Source organism: Micromesistius poutassou, assembly GCF_964030765.1.
Source record: "Micromesistius poutassou genome assembly, chromosome: 13".
NCBI lineage: Eukaryota > Metazoa > Chordata > Actinopteri > Gadiformes > Gadidae > Micromesistius > Micromesistius poutassou.
In genome coordinates this window covers 16889124-16906941 of record NC_140283.1, presented here as the reverse complement: position 1 = coordinate 16906941, position 17818 = coordinate 16889124, and the positions used below count along the sequence as shown (strand labels likewise).

Genomic DNA, 17818 nt, shown 5'->3' with positions numbered 1-17818 from the left:
GTTCTTAGGGAGGCGGTGAGCTCCCGTTAATATTACAGGGAGTGTAGGCCATGCATGTGACCCTGTATGTACTGGCTCAGCCCAGAGCCATGCACATCAAACCTAGCAGACGAGTCAATAGAGGACAATGGCTGTCTGTTCGAGACTTGTTATGTTGTTTCAAACCTCTAATCCTTACCCTTAGGAGAAAACTGTTGATTTACCCTACATTGCAGTTGACCACGAAGCGGTTAATTCGCTGGTGCTGGCTGAAGTAGAGAAGCTGTTTTATTAACACCAGAGGGATGTTAAAGTCACTGGTCTTATTTGAACCCATGTTTATTTTAGCCCATATTCACAGGGATTAAAGTCATGAGGGAACCCTTAGATCCAGCTCAGAGTCCCCTGAGGTATCATTTTTATGGCCTACTTTCAATTATATATTGATATACTCTTGAGTTAAAACCCATATTTATACATGAACTAGCATAGCACATAGCATATAGTCATGATAGATAGATGTATATTTTGTATTATTTCACTATTAAATTCACATTACAGTATAGCAAATGATATAGTAGTAACAGAGATGAAAACAGTTATGGCCGCAAGAGGGCACTGTTGTCACTGCAATGCCAGCTTCGGTCGGTGGATATGCCAAATAATATAACATACAATCCTGAAATTTTTAATTTATCGATACAATTTGAGTCTCGTTAATACATACATTTTCTCAGTAAAAAAAAATGGAAGCAAAAAATAGACAATGAATAGGCAAATGTAGGAGGGAACGCCTCCGAGTCCGACGTGTCGCCCGCACACTCGCCAAGATCCCTGGGAAACAGAGTCCCTGCTCTGAATTATTAAGAGCCCCGTTCTCCTCTCCAGCCTTAACAAGATGCCGGCCGTTCATCATAAATTGCTTTTAGAGGACGCTTTGCAGGACAGTCCTCAGGTAGGCCCTTTTCTTGTGTTTGGCCACCGACACTACAGGAAAATATTGTATCGATACGACGGACTCGGGATACCCTGATCAGTTGTAGGCTCTGTGTTATTAACGATGACAGCTCTCGATCGCTACATTGTTATCGAATTGCATTCCGCTGTGGTGCATGCATGGCGCCCGGGTGTTATTAAACCATGTAAAGTTAAACAACGCATCCGTGATAGTCAGCTGCGATCATGACGTAACCTATTGAGTATTTGCATATCATCAAAAAAAGTGTTTTCCTCTGTCTCTCCGAGTGACGTGATCCAAATGGCTCTTCCCGGCGACTGTTTCTAAAACGGGGCGCATCCATCTTCACCAAATCGATGTCCCTACGCATTTTCCTTTTCGTCAATTCATCCACTACAGAGAGATCCCAAACGTGTGTGTGTATATATACTCCACCGCAATGGATTCATGCAGTACTGGAGTCACTACACCGTAGGCCCCGGTGGGTTGTGTCTGTGGGAGGGGTCCTCCATATGAGACGAGAGTGAGCTGGGATAGCTGTTAAGTCATCATGTATACATCTGTCTGTGTATGAATACAGGTGCTTGGGATTTGGGTTTTGAGTGTGTTCGGTGTACAGAGTTGTTGACCTGGTAAGAAGAACAAGGCTCGGTCGGTCGTAGGCCTACCGTGTTGTTTAAATAGGCCTATACATTGCCCCAGTAACGTTATGGATGAGTGAAATGCATAGCCTCTTCTTTTCTGATAATTCTTGCAAAAATGAGAGGTGAAAAGCAATTTCTTCATAAACATCATTTAACTTCCGCTTGTGCAGAAGTTGAAATGCTCCAAGCGTAGGTTGTGGGGTGAGATAATTCCACATAATTGCTCCAACGGGAAATTGCACCACTTGGCATTTCACAACAATAGACCGGGATGACATTTTTGTCTAATTTTAGAACAACTCAAACATAGTTTTGCTAAGCTGCTCTTTTAAAAGATGACTAATGATTAAAATTTTTGTAGGGTATAGAGATAAACAACCTGGTATAGAGATAATCACCTTTGTTATGATATGATTGTTACGTTTGCTGGGATATTAGTGTAGGCCTAATATCAATATAACTATATTTCTGTCTGTCTGTAAGTGTATATAGACTTAAAGACTTGCTTTGATCATGTACTTTATCTGGCACAATCTCAACAGGTTAAAACCAAATGATCTCAGTCTAATTACCAATGTATCTGATTCAGCCTAGTCATACTACCATTCCAACTACAATGACAGTGTGTTTTAACCCAGTATTGACAGTGTCTTCCGTTGTGCCTAGTGTACTGTGTGATGTTGTTTCTTGTGTTGACGTCTACTTGGTGTGTTGGATTCCCCGTGCACTTGTTGCTAACGGCAACAAAGACCCTTGAACCTACAGGCTACCTGCTATCTGACTACCTTAATTAGCGATTCTGTTCTTTGATGGAATTGGTCCCCTGTGTGTGTGTGTGTGTGTGTGTGTGTGTGTGTGTGTGTGTGTGTGTGTGTGTGCGTGTGCGTGTGCGTGTGCGTCTCAGACTCGCTCCCTGCTCAGTGTCTTTGAGGAAGATGCCGGAACGCTGACTGACTACACCAACCAACTGCTCCAGTCCATGCAGAGGGTGTTTGGGGCCCAGGTACACACACACACACACACACACACACACACACACACACACACACACACACAATGACGCAAACATGCACACACAGACACACACAAGAACACAGATGGACACAAAACACATGCACACATGGCCACAGACTAACGTAAAGACACACATACTCACACGCATGCATGCAGTCACAAGCACACACACACACACACACACACACACACACACACACACACACACACACACACACATGCATGCACACACACACATGAAATTAAAATGTATCAAAATAAGTTATTAGGAGCAAATTCTATTTTTGTCCAACTTATTGACTGCTGTGTGTTTTTGTCCCGCCTCTGTCCCCTTCAGAGCGAGATGGGATTGGCTACCCAGCAGCTCTCCCAGCAGCTCCTCGACTATGAGAAAAAGGTAGGTTACGCTGTCAATCACTTTGCCACTAAAACATGTTGACTCTTCTTAATACATGCTTAATACATTTGTGTGTGTGTGTGTATGTCCTCTGTATGTCCACACTACAGGTTTTCAGGAATCATGTTACTGAGGAGTGCAATGTTCAATTGAAACTCTAAAACTATTTTAAGTTTAAAGCTTTTTGGAAAAATGTAAATAATATTACAATATAATAGACTAGGATTGAGTATTAGAAATATATTCTAATACCGATTTTGACTAATCAGATTAACGACTCACGTTCAGGCTGGAAGCATTCATACTAGGATAAACAATTGTGTGGAACCCAAAGCTAGGCTCGGCTATTTAGAGAAAGCAGCCAGATTAAGCTAGATCTTGAGGCATCCTACTGAAAAAAAAATCCCAACCCTCCTTTCAGGCCTCTCTCCCAAGCTACTCCCCCAAAGAACATCACTAACCCGCTAGCTTTAGCAATAGGACTGCCTAGCCTTGAGGAAGACTCCATTCATTAACAATGAGTGCACGGGCAGAGTGCACGCTGGTAGGCGGGTACGTAGGTAGACAGACATGTAAGTAATCCAATCATTTCATTCGTGCCGAATGAAATGATTGGACAGGCTTATTACCGAATGAAATGTTTTGGCAGGCTTAATACTGAATGAAATGTTTTGGCAGGCTTAATACTGAATGAAATGATTGGACAGGCTTATTACAGGCCTGCGATCGCCACGGATAGGCCTACGGGATTTTCTTCATATTTTCTTTTTGAGCATTTGAATGAAAAACAATAAATTGCCTGCCCTAACTTGAACAAGCTTTTGTGTCCAGAACTTTGCCATGGGGAAAGGAGACGAGGAGGTCATCACCACTCTTCAGAAGTTCGCCAGGACCGTGGAGGAGGTAAGAAGGCCGCGTCGCCGTTGGCTATGCGGGTGGCTTTTATGTATGTTGTGTGCATGCATGTTTACTGAGAATATTGTTAGCGGCCACAGGAAGTGGTCCCTCTGTTCTTTACGGAGCCAAGAGAAAGAACATTGATCCCCATGAACACGCAAGTCCACCGGGTCAGTCACCACTGACTGCTTAAGCTGTTAAGTGGTCATATAATATTCAGAAATACTGTAACAGCGTGTAGAATGCTATAATTGACCAATCAGAATTGAGTGTTCAACAAAGCCGTATATTATAAGATATCATTTGGCTGTTGACACACACACACACACACACATACACATATACACACACACAAGGACACACACACACACACACACACACACACACACACGGACACAATCACACACACACACACACACACACACACACACACACACACAGTGTGTGTGCTAATCTGGGCTGAATGTCAACTTGTTACATTGTTTGACACAGTGTTTTATTTTTACATAATATGAATAAGCAAGAATATGAAAAGCAAGTATCAAAAATGATGCCTGAGCAATTATATATGTTATAATAACAATTACATATTTCACTTTTGTAAGTATTTTTGTTTTGCTATTCCCATGCTGCAACAAAGACTTCAACGCTGCATAATCCAAACAAAGGTTTTAATGTGGGAAATGTACTTTTTTTGTGTGGTTTTTCTAATTAAGTTCTAACAGTTTCTGCCCTTGTGTTGCCGCAGCTCAATGGGCTCCACACGGACCTGGCTAACCAGATGGCAGACAGCATGGTCTTCCCATTAATCCAGTTCCGAGAGAAAGACCTCACAGGTAGCTCTGTACACAGACACACACACACACACACACACAGACACACACACACACACACACGTAATGCAAACTGTGGTTTCATGTTTGTTTATACTGGTTGTGGAAATGTGATGTCCCACGTTTCAGAAATCAGCACACTGAGGGAGATATTTGGCATCGCCACGGATGGTACGTAATGCTGTGAATACCAGCCCTCAGAAGAACCATTCTGTGAGCCCTCGGTCTGTAGCCATCTGCCGATGACCACATCCTCTCTCTCTCCCTCCTCCTCTCTCGCCCACTCTCCCCTGCAGAGCACGAAGCCTCCATGGTCAAGTACAGCCGATTGCCCAAGAAGAAGGAAAACGAAAAGGTTGAGTGACTCTCTCTCTCTCTCTCTCTCTCTCTCTCTCTCTCTCTCTCTCTCTCTCTCTCTCTCTCTCTCTCTCTCTCTCTCTCTCTCTCTCTCTCTCTCTCTCTCTCTCTCTCTCTCTCTCTCTCTCTCTCTCTAAGGTGTGACAGTTAAGCAAATAAAGAAAAGTGACAGACAAAAGCTTGTGTGAACAAACCTTTCGGATTATAAGAAATATAGGGTGTTTTCTAACTTCAATAGCGAGCACTAATCTGGGCTCATAGACATACAAAGTACTTGGACTCATCGCTAATAAAACTATAGGAACCAGTTAGCTGCAGATGCCCGACACACAGAGAAAGCAATGCAAATGATGTATCAGGTTTATCATCAGGGAGGGTTAGTGTACGTATAGGTTTACCAGGAGCTTAACCTTCTCTCGGGGTGTGGCGCGGCCATCACCCACTGCTGCCCAGACGGAGCGCCACACATCCACACACAGCTCTCCTGCACCTCACCCACCACTCAAAGGAGGCGACTGGAGGTCAGAGCAGAGTATAGCGAAAAACATGGTGTTTCACACACAAACCCATAAAACACATGAAAAATGTGTCACAGCAATCCACTCCCTCCCTCACACATCACTCAGCGGCCAGCAGGAGCCACAACTCACACAAGAGTGAGTCACGTTGCGCTTGTGTACAGACTCGCGCACTTGATAGGGGATTGCCATCCATGTATTCACCACACTGTTTGTTCACGCACACAATCACCCACACAAACCAGTATTACAATCTAACATCCTCCAAACAAATAACGTGGGTGTGCGTGCGAGTGTATGTGTGTGTGTGTGTGTGTGTGTGAGAGTCCGACCTGTGTGAACACCCCCAGGCTTACTGAGCGACTGTGCTGTGCCCAGGTGAAGGTGGACCTGGTGAAGGAGGTGGCCTACACCCGCAGGAAGCAGCACCAGGCGTCCATGCAGTACTACTGCGCCCTCAACGCCCTGCAGTACCGCAAGAGGGTGGCCATGCTGGAGCCCATGCTGGGCTACACGCAAGCACAGGTACCCGAGCGTACCACACCGTGTCTGGGGGTTTATACTGAACCCCGGGCTGGGTCGGGTGTAGAACGCGGGAGTGTTTTGAATTGAAATTGCGGATTGAAAATGCAGCCGATGGCCTGCCGGTATAAAGCGAGGGGTTTATATGCTATTGGCTGTGCTGTGCCTCCTGTTTTCTGTCTATGCTCTTGCGTCTACATTTTGGTTTTTATTTCACATTCAATGCATTTGAGGGTAAAATCTAGCCTATATATAATTTATTTACAGGGCGTCTATAAATTATTAAGCCAAAAGATATGTGTTCTGTGATTTGATACTCATGTTCAATCGATGGGACATCTCCTGGTCATAAATGAAGGATGAACATGGATTGGTAAAAGGTGAGTGGTATTTCCCTCCGTGTGAACCAAGCCCCCTCCCTCTCTCTCTTTCTCGCTCTCTCTCTCTCTCTCTCTCTTCTAGGTGAAGTTCTACAAGAAGGGCATGGAGTTGGTCACTAAGAAGATGGACACCTTCCTCTCCTCTGTCTCCAACATGACCCAAAAGTAAGAAGGAACTGTGTGTGTGCACCCTAACAGCATGCATGCACATGAAGATATATATATAGATATATAGATATAAATATATCTGTTTCTGGCAACTTTAAGCACAAACATTTCCATCCTGTAAATTCAGAGCATAGTGCTCTGTTCGTACGACGCAGATGATTGTGTTCGGTCATCCGTGTGAATCACGTATTTCCCATGCATTTGTTTATTCTGAAGCAAAAATACTGAATGTTGAATATGAATTTAGTCTTACGGAAGTATGAAAAAGCCCGACGCGCACACGCAGCGCCAGTTATTCCGGCGTCCGTCCCGACACGGCCTTGTCGTTTCGGGCTTCGCACTACAAAAGCGTTCGGAGAGCGACGGCCCGGTTCCCCCTCCTCGTTAACGTTCCCCTCCCTCCGGCCCAGCATCCAGGCCCAGCTGGACAGCGAGGCTGAGGCCATGCGGATGGCCCAGCGCGAGCTGCTCTCCGTGGAGGACACCGTCTACATGCCCGACAAGGACCAGGACCCCGTGAGCCGCTCCCTCATCCAGAAGTCTGGCTACCTCAACATCAGGAAGTAAGGGCCTGGCGCGCACGCCTGTTTGAAGTTTGCTTCCGGTTGTTCAGCCTTCAAGGATTGTTTTGTTTACCGTGGTTGTTTGCTTAATGAATGATCTTTTTTTTGCATGCGTAGGGTTTCTCTTTCTTCCACTGTGGTTAAAGGGGGGGAAGGAAATGGATCACTAAATTAGTTGAATTATATATGGTCCAATATCACGTGGCATGAATTCCCATGCCATTCATTGGTTATGGCATGAGCAACATTTATCCCTCCCCCCGCCCCCTTGCTGTGTTGCCTGCTCAAACCGCTCCAAAAAAGAAAGTCAGACGGAGGCAGGCTCCGCTGTGTTGCCTCCCCCCCCGCCCGCTGTGTTGCCTGCTCAAACCGCTCCCAAATAAGTTTGACTGCGGAGAAAAAAAAAGAAAGTCAGACGGAGGCAGGACGGAAAAAACGGATCCATCACGGATCCGTCAGCGCGGGTTCAGGTGACGTGTTGACAGCGCGCCTCGTCAGCTCGTTGGGGGCGAGGATGTAGATAGAGAACACTTCCTTAATGTCTCAGAGGTGCCGACGCAGCCGACGGCCGAGTGAGCTCGCGCGCGGCGCATGATTCATAAAAATGTCAACGCTGTCAAACTCTCGTCGACGCCCCAGAGTTGTTGACGAATGACGCGCGGCAACGACAGGAAGGTGTTCACAGATTCATTTTGTCTAATGACACTTCCCCATCGGCGGTGCACCCCCCGTCCCCCCCCCCCCCCCTACCTCCGGGCGGCTGTCAAACAACGCCACAATCACACAGTCACTATCTCAACGGCGGGATCGGGCACCCACACTGCAGGGCCTGAAGAACGCACTTTAGCGTTAATTGCCGATATTGTATGAGGCCGCCGTCGTGAAGGCTGGGTTTGTGTACGTGGTTGATTTCATGTGTCCCGGGCTAAAGATATGAGTCATCCCATTTTTTTTGTTCACCGTGGCGTCATCCTCATTACCGTGATTCTGTTCCCATTGAGTTGTGAAGAAAAGGCAGAGATTCAAACGACGAACGAAGGAGGGTGATAGAGACATGAAACGATGACTCAGCTCTTCTAACCAATGAGTCATGTTTTGCGAGTAACATTCATGAGTTCTACACGACACACGGACAGTACATCTTGTAACCTTGTAGCGTTTAACCCCACTTCCTCTCTCTCTCTCTCTCTCTCTTTCTCGTTCTTTGATTTTTTTTTTCTCTGTGCTCCAGCAAGACGGGCCTCGTGACCACAGCCTGGGACCGGCTTTACTTCTTCACCCAGGGAGGGAACCTCATGTGCCAGCCCCGCGGGGCGGTGGCGGGGGGCATGGTCCTGGACCTGGACAACAGCTCGGTCATGGCCGTGGAGTGTGAAGACCGACGCTATTGTTTTCAGATAACCTCTCCCACTGGAAAAACGTATGCGCACTTTCTCTCAATATCCACCAATGGTTGATAATACACCTGTGTGTGTTTATCTGTGCTGGGCTTAAGATTAACATTTACATTGACATTTAGGGAATTTAGAAGACGCTTTTATCCAAAGCGACTTACAATAAGTACATTTGTCATAAGAAAGTGAAAAAAATATGTGTATAAGTAAGGATGTACATAGAAACAAGTGCAAAGCACTAACCATCGCTAAGTTAACCCATTCCCCATATACAACAAAGACAGATAGGATAAGATACTACATAACTAAGTACTATAATAGTAGTAGTAATAGTGCATACATTAAGTGCCAGGACGTACAACAAACAGATTTGTAACGTGATGTACTGTCGTCAAGGGTAAAGACGAGAGAACTCCGGATTCGGTTCGCTAAACTTCCGTCGTGTTTTCCCACGTCTGTTCCACAATTCCAGGTCGATGATCCTGCAGGCGGAGAGCAAGAAGGAGTATGAGGAGGTAGGCGTGCGTCCTCCGTCGTTTCCGCACGCTACACTGGAAGTTAAACACGCAGTCAAAGTGTAGCGCTGTCACTCACACAGCCACCGAGGAACCTGTCTGCACACATCTGGGCATTCAGTCGGACATGTGGCTCCCACGGGTCAAAGCGCCGCTGACCGGACCTGTCGCTTCGGGACGGGGTGGGGTGGGGGTTTTGGTGGGGTGAGGGCGAGGGTGGGCTGCCGAGTCTGAGGTGTTCAATGACCTGAAGGCCTCCTCCTCTCTTAACGGAGTGTGTGTGTTTTCCCCCTCCACAGTGGATCTGCACGGTCAACAACATCTCCAGGCAGATCTATCTGACCGAGAACCCCGAGGTAACGCGCACGCACTCACGCACAGGCACGCCAACACGCACACGCACAGGCACAAGCATGCGCACACGCACACAGGCAGACGCACATATGCAAGCACAAGCACCCACACATGCTTGTTTCCACTCTGGCTAAGTTGATCTAACCCACTGCTCTGACCCGTTTTGTTTTTTAAAATCCAAGACCAGTCTTGTTTTGTTTATTAATCCTCCTGTCCATGTCAAATAACAACCTGTATATAAATAAGTGATATATATGTAACTAAGTCCCTCATATACAGCATTTCTGGTGCTGCTGGTGAAAATTCTGACAATGTCTCTGAGACAATGTCTCTGACATGAGGTTACTTATTTGCGATGAGATAAGCCTTGAAATGACCACACATACAAACACACAGCTTTATAGCTTTGTGCTACTCTGTTGTAATATTTGTATTCCTGTTGATCTCCTTGCTGTGCCAAGTGCTGCTATCAGAGGCTGAACTTTGCCCTGTGTCTTTGAAGACTATTTGGGCGTGGCTGTGTCTTTACGTCGGCTCGGCCGGAGTCATTTGGATATAAACAAATGTTTTTGCTTTTTGAGCTGTGAGAGGGCCATACTCAACTGGGACATGTTGTCTTCTCTCTTTCTATTTTGTTCTGTGGCTGGTCATACTGGTTGCTGTTTTTTAAATGAATGTAGTCGGTACACTTTTAACAGGTTCATCTTGGGTTAGCTCAGAGTTTGCTCTTGAAAATTTATAAAATGATTTAAATGATGCCATATGACGTTGTATTATCTAAACATACAGGGTATATACGTTAAAACCCGTTTTATTTCAAATGAAAGGTTGATTATCAATCCTAGATATTCCGACTCAGTCGACAGAGGTGAAATGGCGCCGTCGTGTGCTCACTCTAGTGTACTGCATGCAGGAAGACGCTTTGCCTTGTTTCCAATGGGCAGGCTGTGGCCATCCGGCTGAACCAGACTGCGTTGCAGGCGGTCACACCCATCACCAGCTTCGAAAAGAGACAGGAGGGATCGCCCAACCCTGACAGGTCGGCCCACTGCTCATTATATCTATTTCTTTGTTTGTTTGAAAGTGTTCTCATTATGGCTAATTGCTAATTATACATAACAGAAATAAAACCCCTTCAGACCAATTTTGTGCTCACGTCTGTTAAAGAAGAACAAATTAGTTGTGTTCTTTGTGCAGTGATACACTACTGCACACAGCCTATCAATTATATTGCATTACAAAAATAGAGATACAGCATTGTGGACATCTTTAATTGAGACGTATTACCTTGGTTAACTGTTCTTGTGGTGGTATTTATCCCATAGAGGGCACTAGCAGACTTTGAGTCTTGTAATACAATGTTCTATCTGTGTTACATATATCATTCACCTGGTATCAATGGGCTTATAGTTCAGAGTTAAAAAATGTAAATGCTTCAACTCTGAACAATGATTAAAGGTGACATATTAGACATATTATATGAGTGTGAGTAGCCCTTACAAGCAGTTTTGAAAATCTGCCTCTTCGGTCATCACAAGTGGGCGTGTCCACCTAGATGTGTGACGGATAGATGAACAACGTTTGCTGCAGTCCACTGGGTAGGCTGGTAGACTGATCTATCCAGCGTACATCTAGGTGGACACGCCCACTTGTGATGTCAGAAGAGGCAGATTTTCAAAAAGGCTTGTAACGGCTGATCACACTCACACCTGGTGGTATAAGATGTCACCTCTAAATGGGTTCTGAAGATGATAGCTGTCTAAGTTGGTGAGTACTCCTGTCCAATATATCTGGTGTGTGTGTGTGTGTGTGTGTGTGTGTGTGTGTGTGTGTGTGTGTGTGTGTGTGTGTGTGTGTGTGTGTGTGTGTGTGTATGTGTATGTGTGTGTGTGTGGCAGGGCCAAGCCCGGGGGGGTCCACTGCAGCGCGGGGGACTCTCAGGGCCCCGGGGCCTCTCTGGAGCCAGAGGACCTGATCGCTCCGGGGACCCCCATCCAGTTTGACATCGTTCTTCCCGCCTCGGAGTTCCAAGACCAGAACCGGACGGGGGGCAGGTGAGAAGGAAGGTTGTGGAGTATTACAACACAAAGGTCTCGTTGATGTGGAGAAAGTGTTTGTAAGGGTTGAGTTTTTCTGGGTTGTGGTGGTTGGAGTATAATATAGGGGAGCCTTTGGTTAACTTTGGTTGTAAACGTGTCACACATAGGTACTCGCTTCACAAAAGTTTATGAATTTTTCAGTGCATTACTGATTTTGTAATGAACAGCTTCGCCGAGTTCGCCACAAGGTCAAGTTTACTGCACGCGTTTTGATGCTCGCTTTTAGATAAAGTTCCAGCGCATGCAGCAACACAAGGTTGCGAGTCTGAAGCTGAAGTACATTGGTAATTAATGGATTCCTGTGTACTGCTACCCAGCATATGCCAGTATGTACAAGGTCTAATGATGAGGGGGGCGGCAGGTAGGGAGGGATATTATGGAATATTAACGCACATCTTAAGTTTGTGTCGAAGATAGTCATTTGCTTTCTGTTATTTAGTTTGGTTTGGGGGTGTTGGTGGTTGTGGGGGTGGGGGGGGAGTTGTTGGGGGGTCCTGTGTATAATTGGAAACCTTCAGGAAGTCTTCGCCATAATGATCAATTAAGTAATTTTCCCTTTGAGAGACTTTGTTCGTTAATGGCCCCATACCAGCGGGAAGTTTAATGAGTTCCTATTGGCCAATATACAATGTTCATTTCCATCCCGACAGGCGCACAAATCCTTTCGGCGAGACCGACGATGACTCTTCCTCCGAAAGTGACGGTAAATATTCCACCTGCTCGGTAAACTGTGCGTAGCATTCTTGCTCAGCACTATTCGCCCACTGCTTCGCTCCCTGTACGGCTGCATGTGTGCGCATTTGTCTCTTTCATTTCGGTTAGAAATACAATTGGCTCTCATACCATTTCAGTTTTATTCATTGTGCACATTTTCCACAGTTTCCTTTGTGCTAAACTTGTACTTCTCTCCCTCCACTGCTCCACCTTCCTCTATCCTTCAACTCTCTCTCCCCCCCCCATCGCCCTCCTCTCTTCCATGTCTCTCTCCCTCCTCCCCCATCTCTCTCCTCCCCCCTCTCTTTCCCTCCTTCCCCATTTCTCCCCTCCTCCCCCATCTCTCTTCCCCTCCTCCCCCCCCTCCCCATCTCTCCCCTCTCGTCCCATCTTCCCCTCCTCCCCCCTCTCTCTCGTCCCCTCCTCCCTCCCCCCTATCCCCCCTCTCTCCTCCCCTTCCTCTGGCAGACTCCCTCCTCCAGCAAGTGTTTGCCGTGCGCTTCCTGGGCTCCATGGCGGTGCGCTGCGGAGACAACCAGGAGGTGATCTACGAGGTCATGCGGCAGGTGCTGGCGGCGCGCGCCATCCACAACATCTTCAGGACCACCGAGTCCCACCTCATGGTCACCAGCAGCTGTCTCAAGTAGGCTCAGAACTGTGTTTACCACCCTTCAAACCGTGTTGTTCACTACGTACGTTCTGCTGAAAGCGATGGGCACACTTTTTTCCTCGAGGGGACGAGTGAGTGCTGCGAACAATCGGAACGTTAATATTGGATATGGTACTGCATTGTCTGCATTTATGGAAAAACAGCTCGCCAAAATAAGAAAAAGGCGATTGGGAGTCACAGAGACGAGATGACCTCAAGGTGAACAGTGAATACATCTCAACAAATTGTTTTGTACATTGTACACAAAAAAATGACTTGTTGTTGAAGGATCCGCAGACTGCTGCTAACGTACAACACAGTAGCCTCGAAGCACCGATTAACAACCCCACACTGTGAGAAAATATCAAAAAACACCAAAGACAAACCTTGGTTTTAACCAAGGTTGAGTGGGCTGTTCAGGCAAAGGCTCAGTTACGGTTCCACGTGGATGAAAAGCAACGACCACGGAGACGCTTCGACGCAGTCCTGAACCTGTTTTGGTCCTGCGTCTGGGTTTTAGTGAGCGGACCAATCACAGCCCTTGCTGCTCCGTCGCCTCGACGCAAGGTTACAATTTTTGGGAGGCGCACGTCAGGCCCTCGCGGTGGACGCAAGGAGGGTCTGCAGGGACGTAAGGGGTCCGTAAAGCCCCTTGCTTTGTGTCGATGTGGAGCCATAGCTAAGCCTTAAGGCTCCCTATTCATTATATGGTGTGCCGTGTGCACATTTCGTAGAAAAGAAAAATCACCTTGGAAACAGCAGGACTCACTTAATGAGATGTGTTTCGTTTGAGAAAACACTTAAAGCCTAAACCCTGCTACAGTTCATGGTCTGTGTTCATTTGGACAACTAAACGAATAAGATAAGGGAATACTGTATTGATCCCAACGGGAAACGTTGGAGAATAACAATGGGAGATAAAAGGTGTATTACCGGACTATAAAGGAGACGGCACCGTGGAAAAGCTGAATAAACGGTGGGTTTATCGCAGACGCCACGCCGTGACCTTGTGCGGATAAGTTCCTCGCTTGGCGCTCAGCCCGAGTGGGATCCACAGCTCAGTCGCACGGCTCCTTATAACTCCTTTATGTCTTCTGTATCTCCATCAGGCTGATCGACCCGCAGACTCAAGTTACGAGAATACACGTAAGTGCAATACGACCACGACCGGAACAAAAACATCAATCTCTTTTTCCACCTATAGATAACAGCCCCCTTATGTCCCTGCTTGTTTATTCCTGTAAGTCTCCTGCATGGTAAATGCTACATGGACTGCATTTATATAGCGCTTTCATCCAAAGCACTTTACAATATTGCCTGACCTTCACCCATTCATGCACACATTCTCACACCGACGGCGGCGTCAGCCATGCAAGGAGACAGCCAGCTCGTCGGGAGCAGTCAGGGTTAGGTGTCTTGCTCAGGAAAACTCGGCTAAGAGGAGCCGGGGATCGAACTAGAAACCTTGCGGTTTCAAGCCAACCCGCTATACCTCCTGAGTTACAGCCGCCCCATATAAAACGAGCACGGAATGAGGGGGCATTGTTCCACTTTTAAGAGGGCAGTTGCGGTCGTAGTAACCTCGTAACGATGTGCATCAACATGTTGTATACGATGCAGACCAACGCTGCGTTTGAAGAGTGGTATAACGTGCAGGGCTATGTGCAACGTAACACGTCTAGACTGACGAGTCACACCTAATGACTTGCACATCGGATAGCAACGTAAAAGCATGCACACGGGTGGCATTACGCCAACTATTTTTGGATTCTGTGTCAAAAAGCGAAGCCAGCGTAAATGACGGATCTGCTTTACGCTGACATCGCAGGATATCACAGTCTTGATACACTTTCATCCAACTTTCATTCTCTTTCCCTCCCTGTCGCCCCCGGTCCGTGGGGGTCATAGTTCCAGCTAGGGGAGGTCCTTCAGTTTGCGGCCCACCAGGAGAACGGCAGGCTGATGGGTCTGGTGGTGGAGGACCCTGACTGGTCCCAGGGAGACCAGGAGGGGGCGCCACCCTCCTACAGTGCCTTCGTGTTCGAGAGCAACACAGAGGGAGAAAAGGTTGGTTGTGCCCACAGACCCTTAATGTCATTTTGGTTAAACAGCACAAAATTGTAGCTTGATTGGACAATGTTGTGAGTCAGCGCTTTAGGGTTAATTTGTTTGTTTTTGCTTGCTCTCAACAGATATGTTACACGATAAACTTGGCGAAGGAGATAGTCGAAGCAAAGAAGGTTTGGAAGGATTTCAGCTTGAGCTTCTATTATACACCGCAAACACTGAACAAATCTGTAGATTTGTAGAATGTAAACATTAAAACCGACGATTTATTGATACAAGCAAATAAAATGTTCTGAGCGGAAAAAACAGTCTCATAAAAGACGAATAGCCTTTCAAGTTCATTCATTATGTACCTTTTTTCCTGTGACAATAAATCACTTTTATTTTGTTTCTGTTGGTGCACTAGGACCCAGAGGCCCTGGCTGAGCTGATGAAGTCCATGCCGCTAACCAATGACGGCAAGTTCCTGCTGCTGGAGGCGGAGACCGGGGATACGACCAACGGGGAGGGACAGGAGGACCTAGAGTCCGAAGCCTAGCCCCAGCCTACCACCGCACCCACTCCCCCACTCCCCCACTCAGGAGAGATCTGGGGCAAAGTTTGACCTTTAACTCATGGAGGGGTGATAGATCGCCCCACCGTGGCAGAGATGCCCCCTATCTCTTATCTCCAGCTCTCTCCCTTAGCTCTTACTGTTCGACAAGCTATTGTAAGGAAGCATGTCACACCTCCAATGAAGCATACAATACACATATATTAGCTTTCCAGAGTGAGTGCTTAGGCTACTATGTTGTAAAGAAAGAGGATTTTGGTAGGAAGGGAAGTTAAGGATCACTTGGAATAAGAGGCTTGTCGTGGCCAATGTAAGCATGGGACCTGCATCGATTAAAACAATGCAGGTTTGTTTCTTTGTCTTAACCTACTCGGTACATCAATGTAAAAAAAGAAAGGGACTATGTAGTGCTTTAGTTAATGTTTGAGTTTGTTGTTTTTAATCATCTCTATGGATTCTGGAACAATAATTGTCAGTGCTTGGATGTCGGTGGACATTCATCTGACGTTTTCTTTTCTGACCTTTTGGTGTATAGCCGACTACCACTAACTACCATTTATTTCTTGAATAGTTTTGTAGCGAAACAATATTGCACTCGAGAGGTTTTTTAGCTATTTAACAACCTTAGTTTTGTTTATTTTACTTTTAATATGCACTAATGGGAATGTGGCGGTAGTGGTGGTTTAAACGATTTTACGGTCGTTTAAAAGACTGGGTGCCCAATAAACCTGGACCTGAAGCAGCTACAAGCGCAGTCGCCTTGTGATGCTCATCAAGGACATTAGGGCGTCCGTTAAGGCCTCAGAAAATAAACATGTGGTATTCGGAATATCCACCTTAGAAGGCTAATAAAAAAGATCTAATAATACTAAAAAAGAAAAAGGTATGGCATTATCTTCTACACTCCGAATCATTCCAAACTATGCCGAATTCATTCCAGCACCCCATAGACTTCTGCAGCCCCACTATCCCATATCCTAGTAATCAAAAAGCTGATCATTACAGAAACTGGTACACTGTGTAAATACCACCTGTATCATTGTCTGTAATGTGCAATCAGAGCCGCCTGCAGAAGCACCAGAAGCATGGTGTGGGGGGGGGGGGGTTGGTTGTTACCACGTCGGTGTACTCGGAGCGATGCGCTGCATTGTAAACGCTATATCCCCCCCCCCGAGCACCAGATAAAAAATGCAGTGAAGGCCACTGAACACAAACAAAACAACACAAACACAACTGCCCGAAATTATGTCTGTGAAGCCTGTAAACAGCCCGTGATGGGGGGATCAGGGAGTCATTGGGATGAAACAACTCGTTGCAGATCGCAGACTAATGCAAACGGGTGTGTAGGAAAAATAAATGCAAAGCGAGCGCAAGTCATCCGGAAAATTCACTCGTCACTGCTGAATTCCAATACGTTTTCATTTAATTTCACCAAAACGTATTCAGACAACACGATGCAATTTTGTTTGATTGCGACACATTTCGTGCGTGCGTGTGTGTGTGAGATGTCAAGCAATCCTAATTTGGTCTTGATTGTGAACTGCTTTGTCCAGTGCTTTAGTCTACAATCAGTATGAGCTCCAAACTTCCAGTTAGTTTGATAACACGCCTCTCAGGGAGCTAAAAAAAAAAAAAAGACTAAGGGGTTTGTTTTTCAGTGCTTAGAAAAGCTCCCAGAGAATTGACATGGCTTTTATTACCACCTGCGGTAAATGAATACGTTCTAATTCGGTGTGTGGCGGCTGGAACTGAACACCACAGACTGCCACTTCACCGAGAAAAAGGCGTTTCTAAAAGACTCATGCTGGATGATGTGTGTCTTATATAGTGCCTGTGCATGTACACGGTTCTGCACAGTTCTTCTGCAGTGAGGGTTCAATTAAAGATAAATACTGGAAATTCTTCAAGGCTATATGCCTAAGCTCTCATCGTTCATGGGTTTGTACATTCCAACCTGAATAACCCGTTTGTTCTTTTGCACAGCCACAAATAAATCATCGGTACATGCAAGAAATATGCAGGTTAAGCGACAAGTTGGCTTAGGAATGGTATTGACTTTCATGTAAATGTTAAGTTGGGTTTATTAAATATACTGCTTTGCACTCATTGTCTGACCTAATTTTCAAAAACCAAATGTCAACATTCTTTAATAAAAATACACATGACTTTTTCTTTCAACGCTTGAAATTATACATTTCTTCACATCGCAGAAGGAATAACTTGAAACCGACTAACAAGGTCAC

At 46.0% G+C, this 17818-nt stretch overlaps 1 protein-coding gene across 1 annotated transcript; it reads left to right on the top strand.

The window, feature by feature from the left end:
- The first annotated feature begins 817 nt into the window (after nt 1–817).
- Nucleotides 818–17724, top strand: appl2 (adaptor protein, phosphotyrosine interaction, PH domain and leucine zipper containing 2). The gene is made up of 21 exons (XM_084476922.1): nt 818–934; nt 2486–2584; nt 2933–2992; nt 3824–3895; nt 4638–4725; nt 4852–4893; nt 5019–5077; nt 5976–6122; nt 6582–6664; nt 7078–7230; nt 8462–8650; nt 9097–9139; nt 9439–9495; nt 10438–10532; nt 11392–11547; nt 12243–12295; nt 12775–12949; nt 14065–14101; nt 14864–15022; nt 15148–15195; nt 15429–17724. Exons 1-21 carry the CDS (start codon nt 878–880, stop codon nt 15558–15560), a joined length of 2004 nt encoding a protein of 667 aa, XP_084333048.1. The 5' UTR covers nt 818–877; the 3' UTR covers nt 15561–17724.
- The last annotated feature ends 94 nt before the right edge of the window (nt 17725–17818 follow it).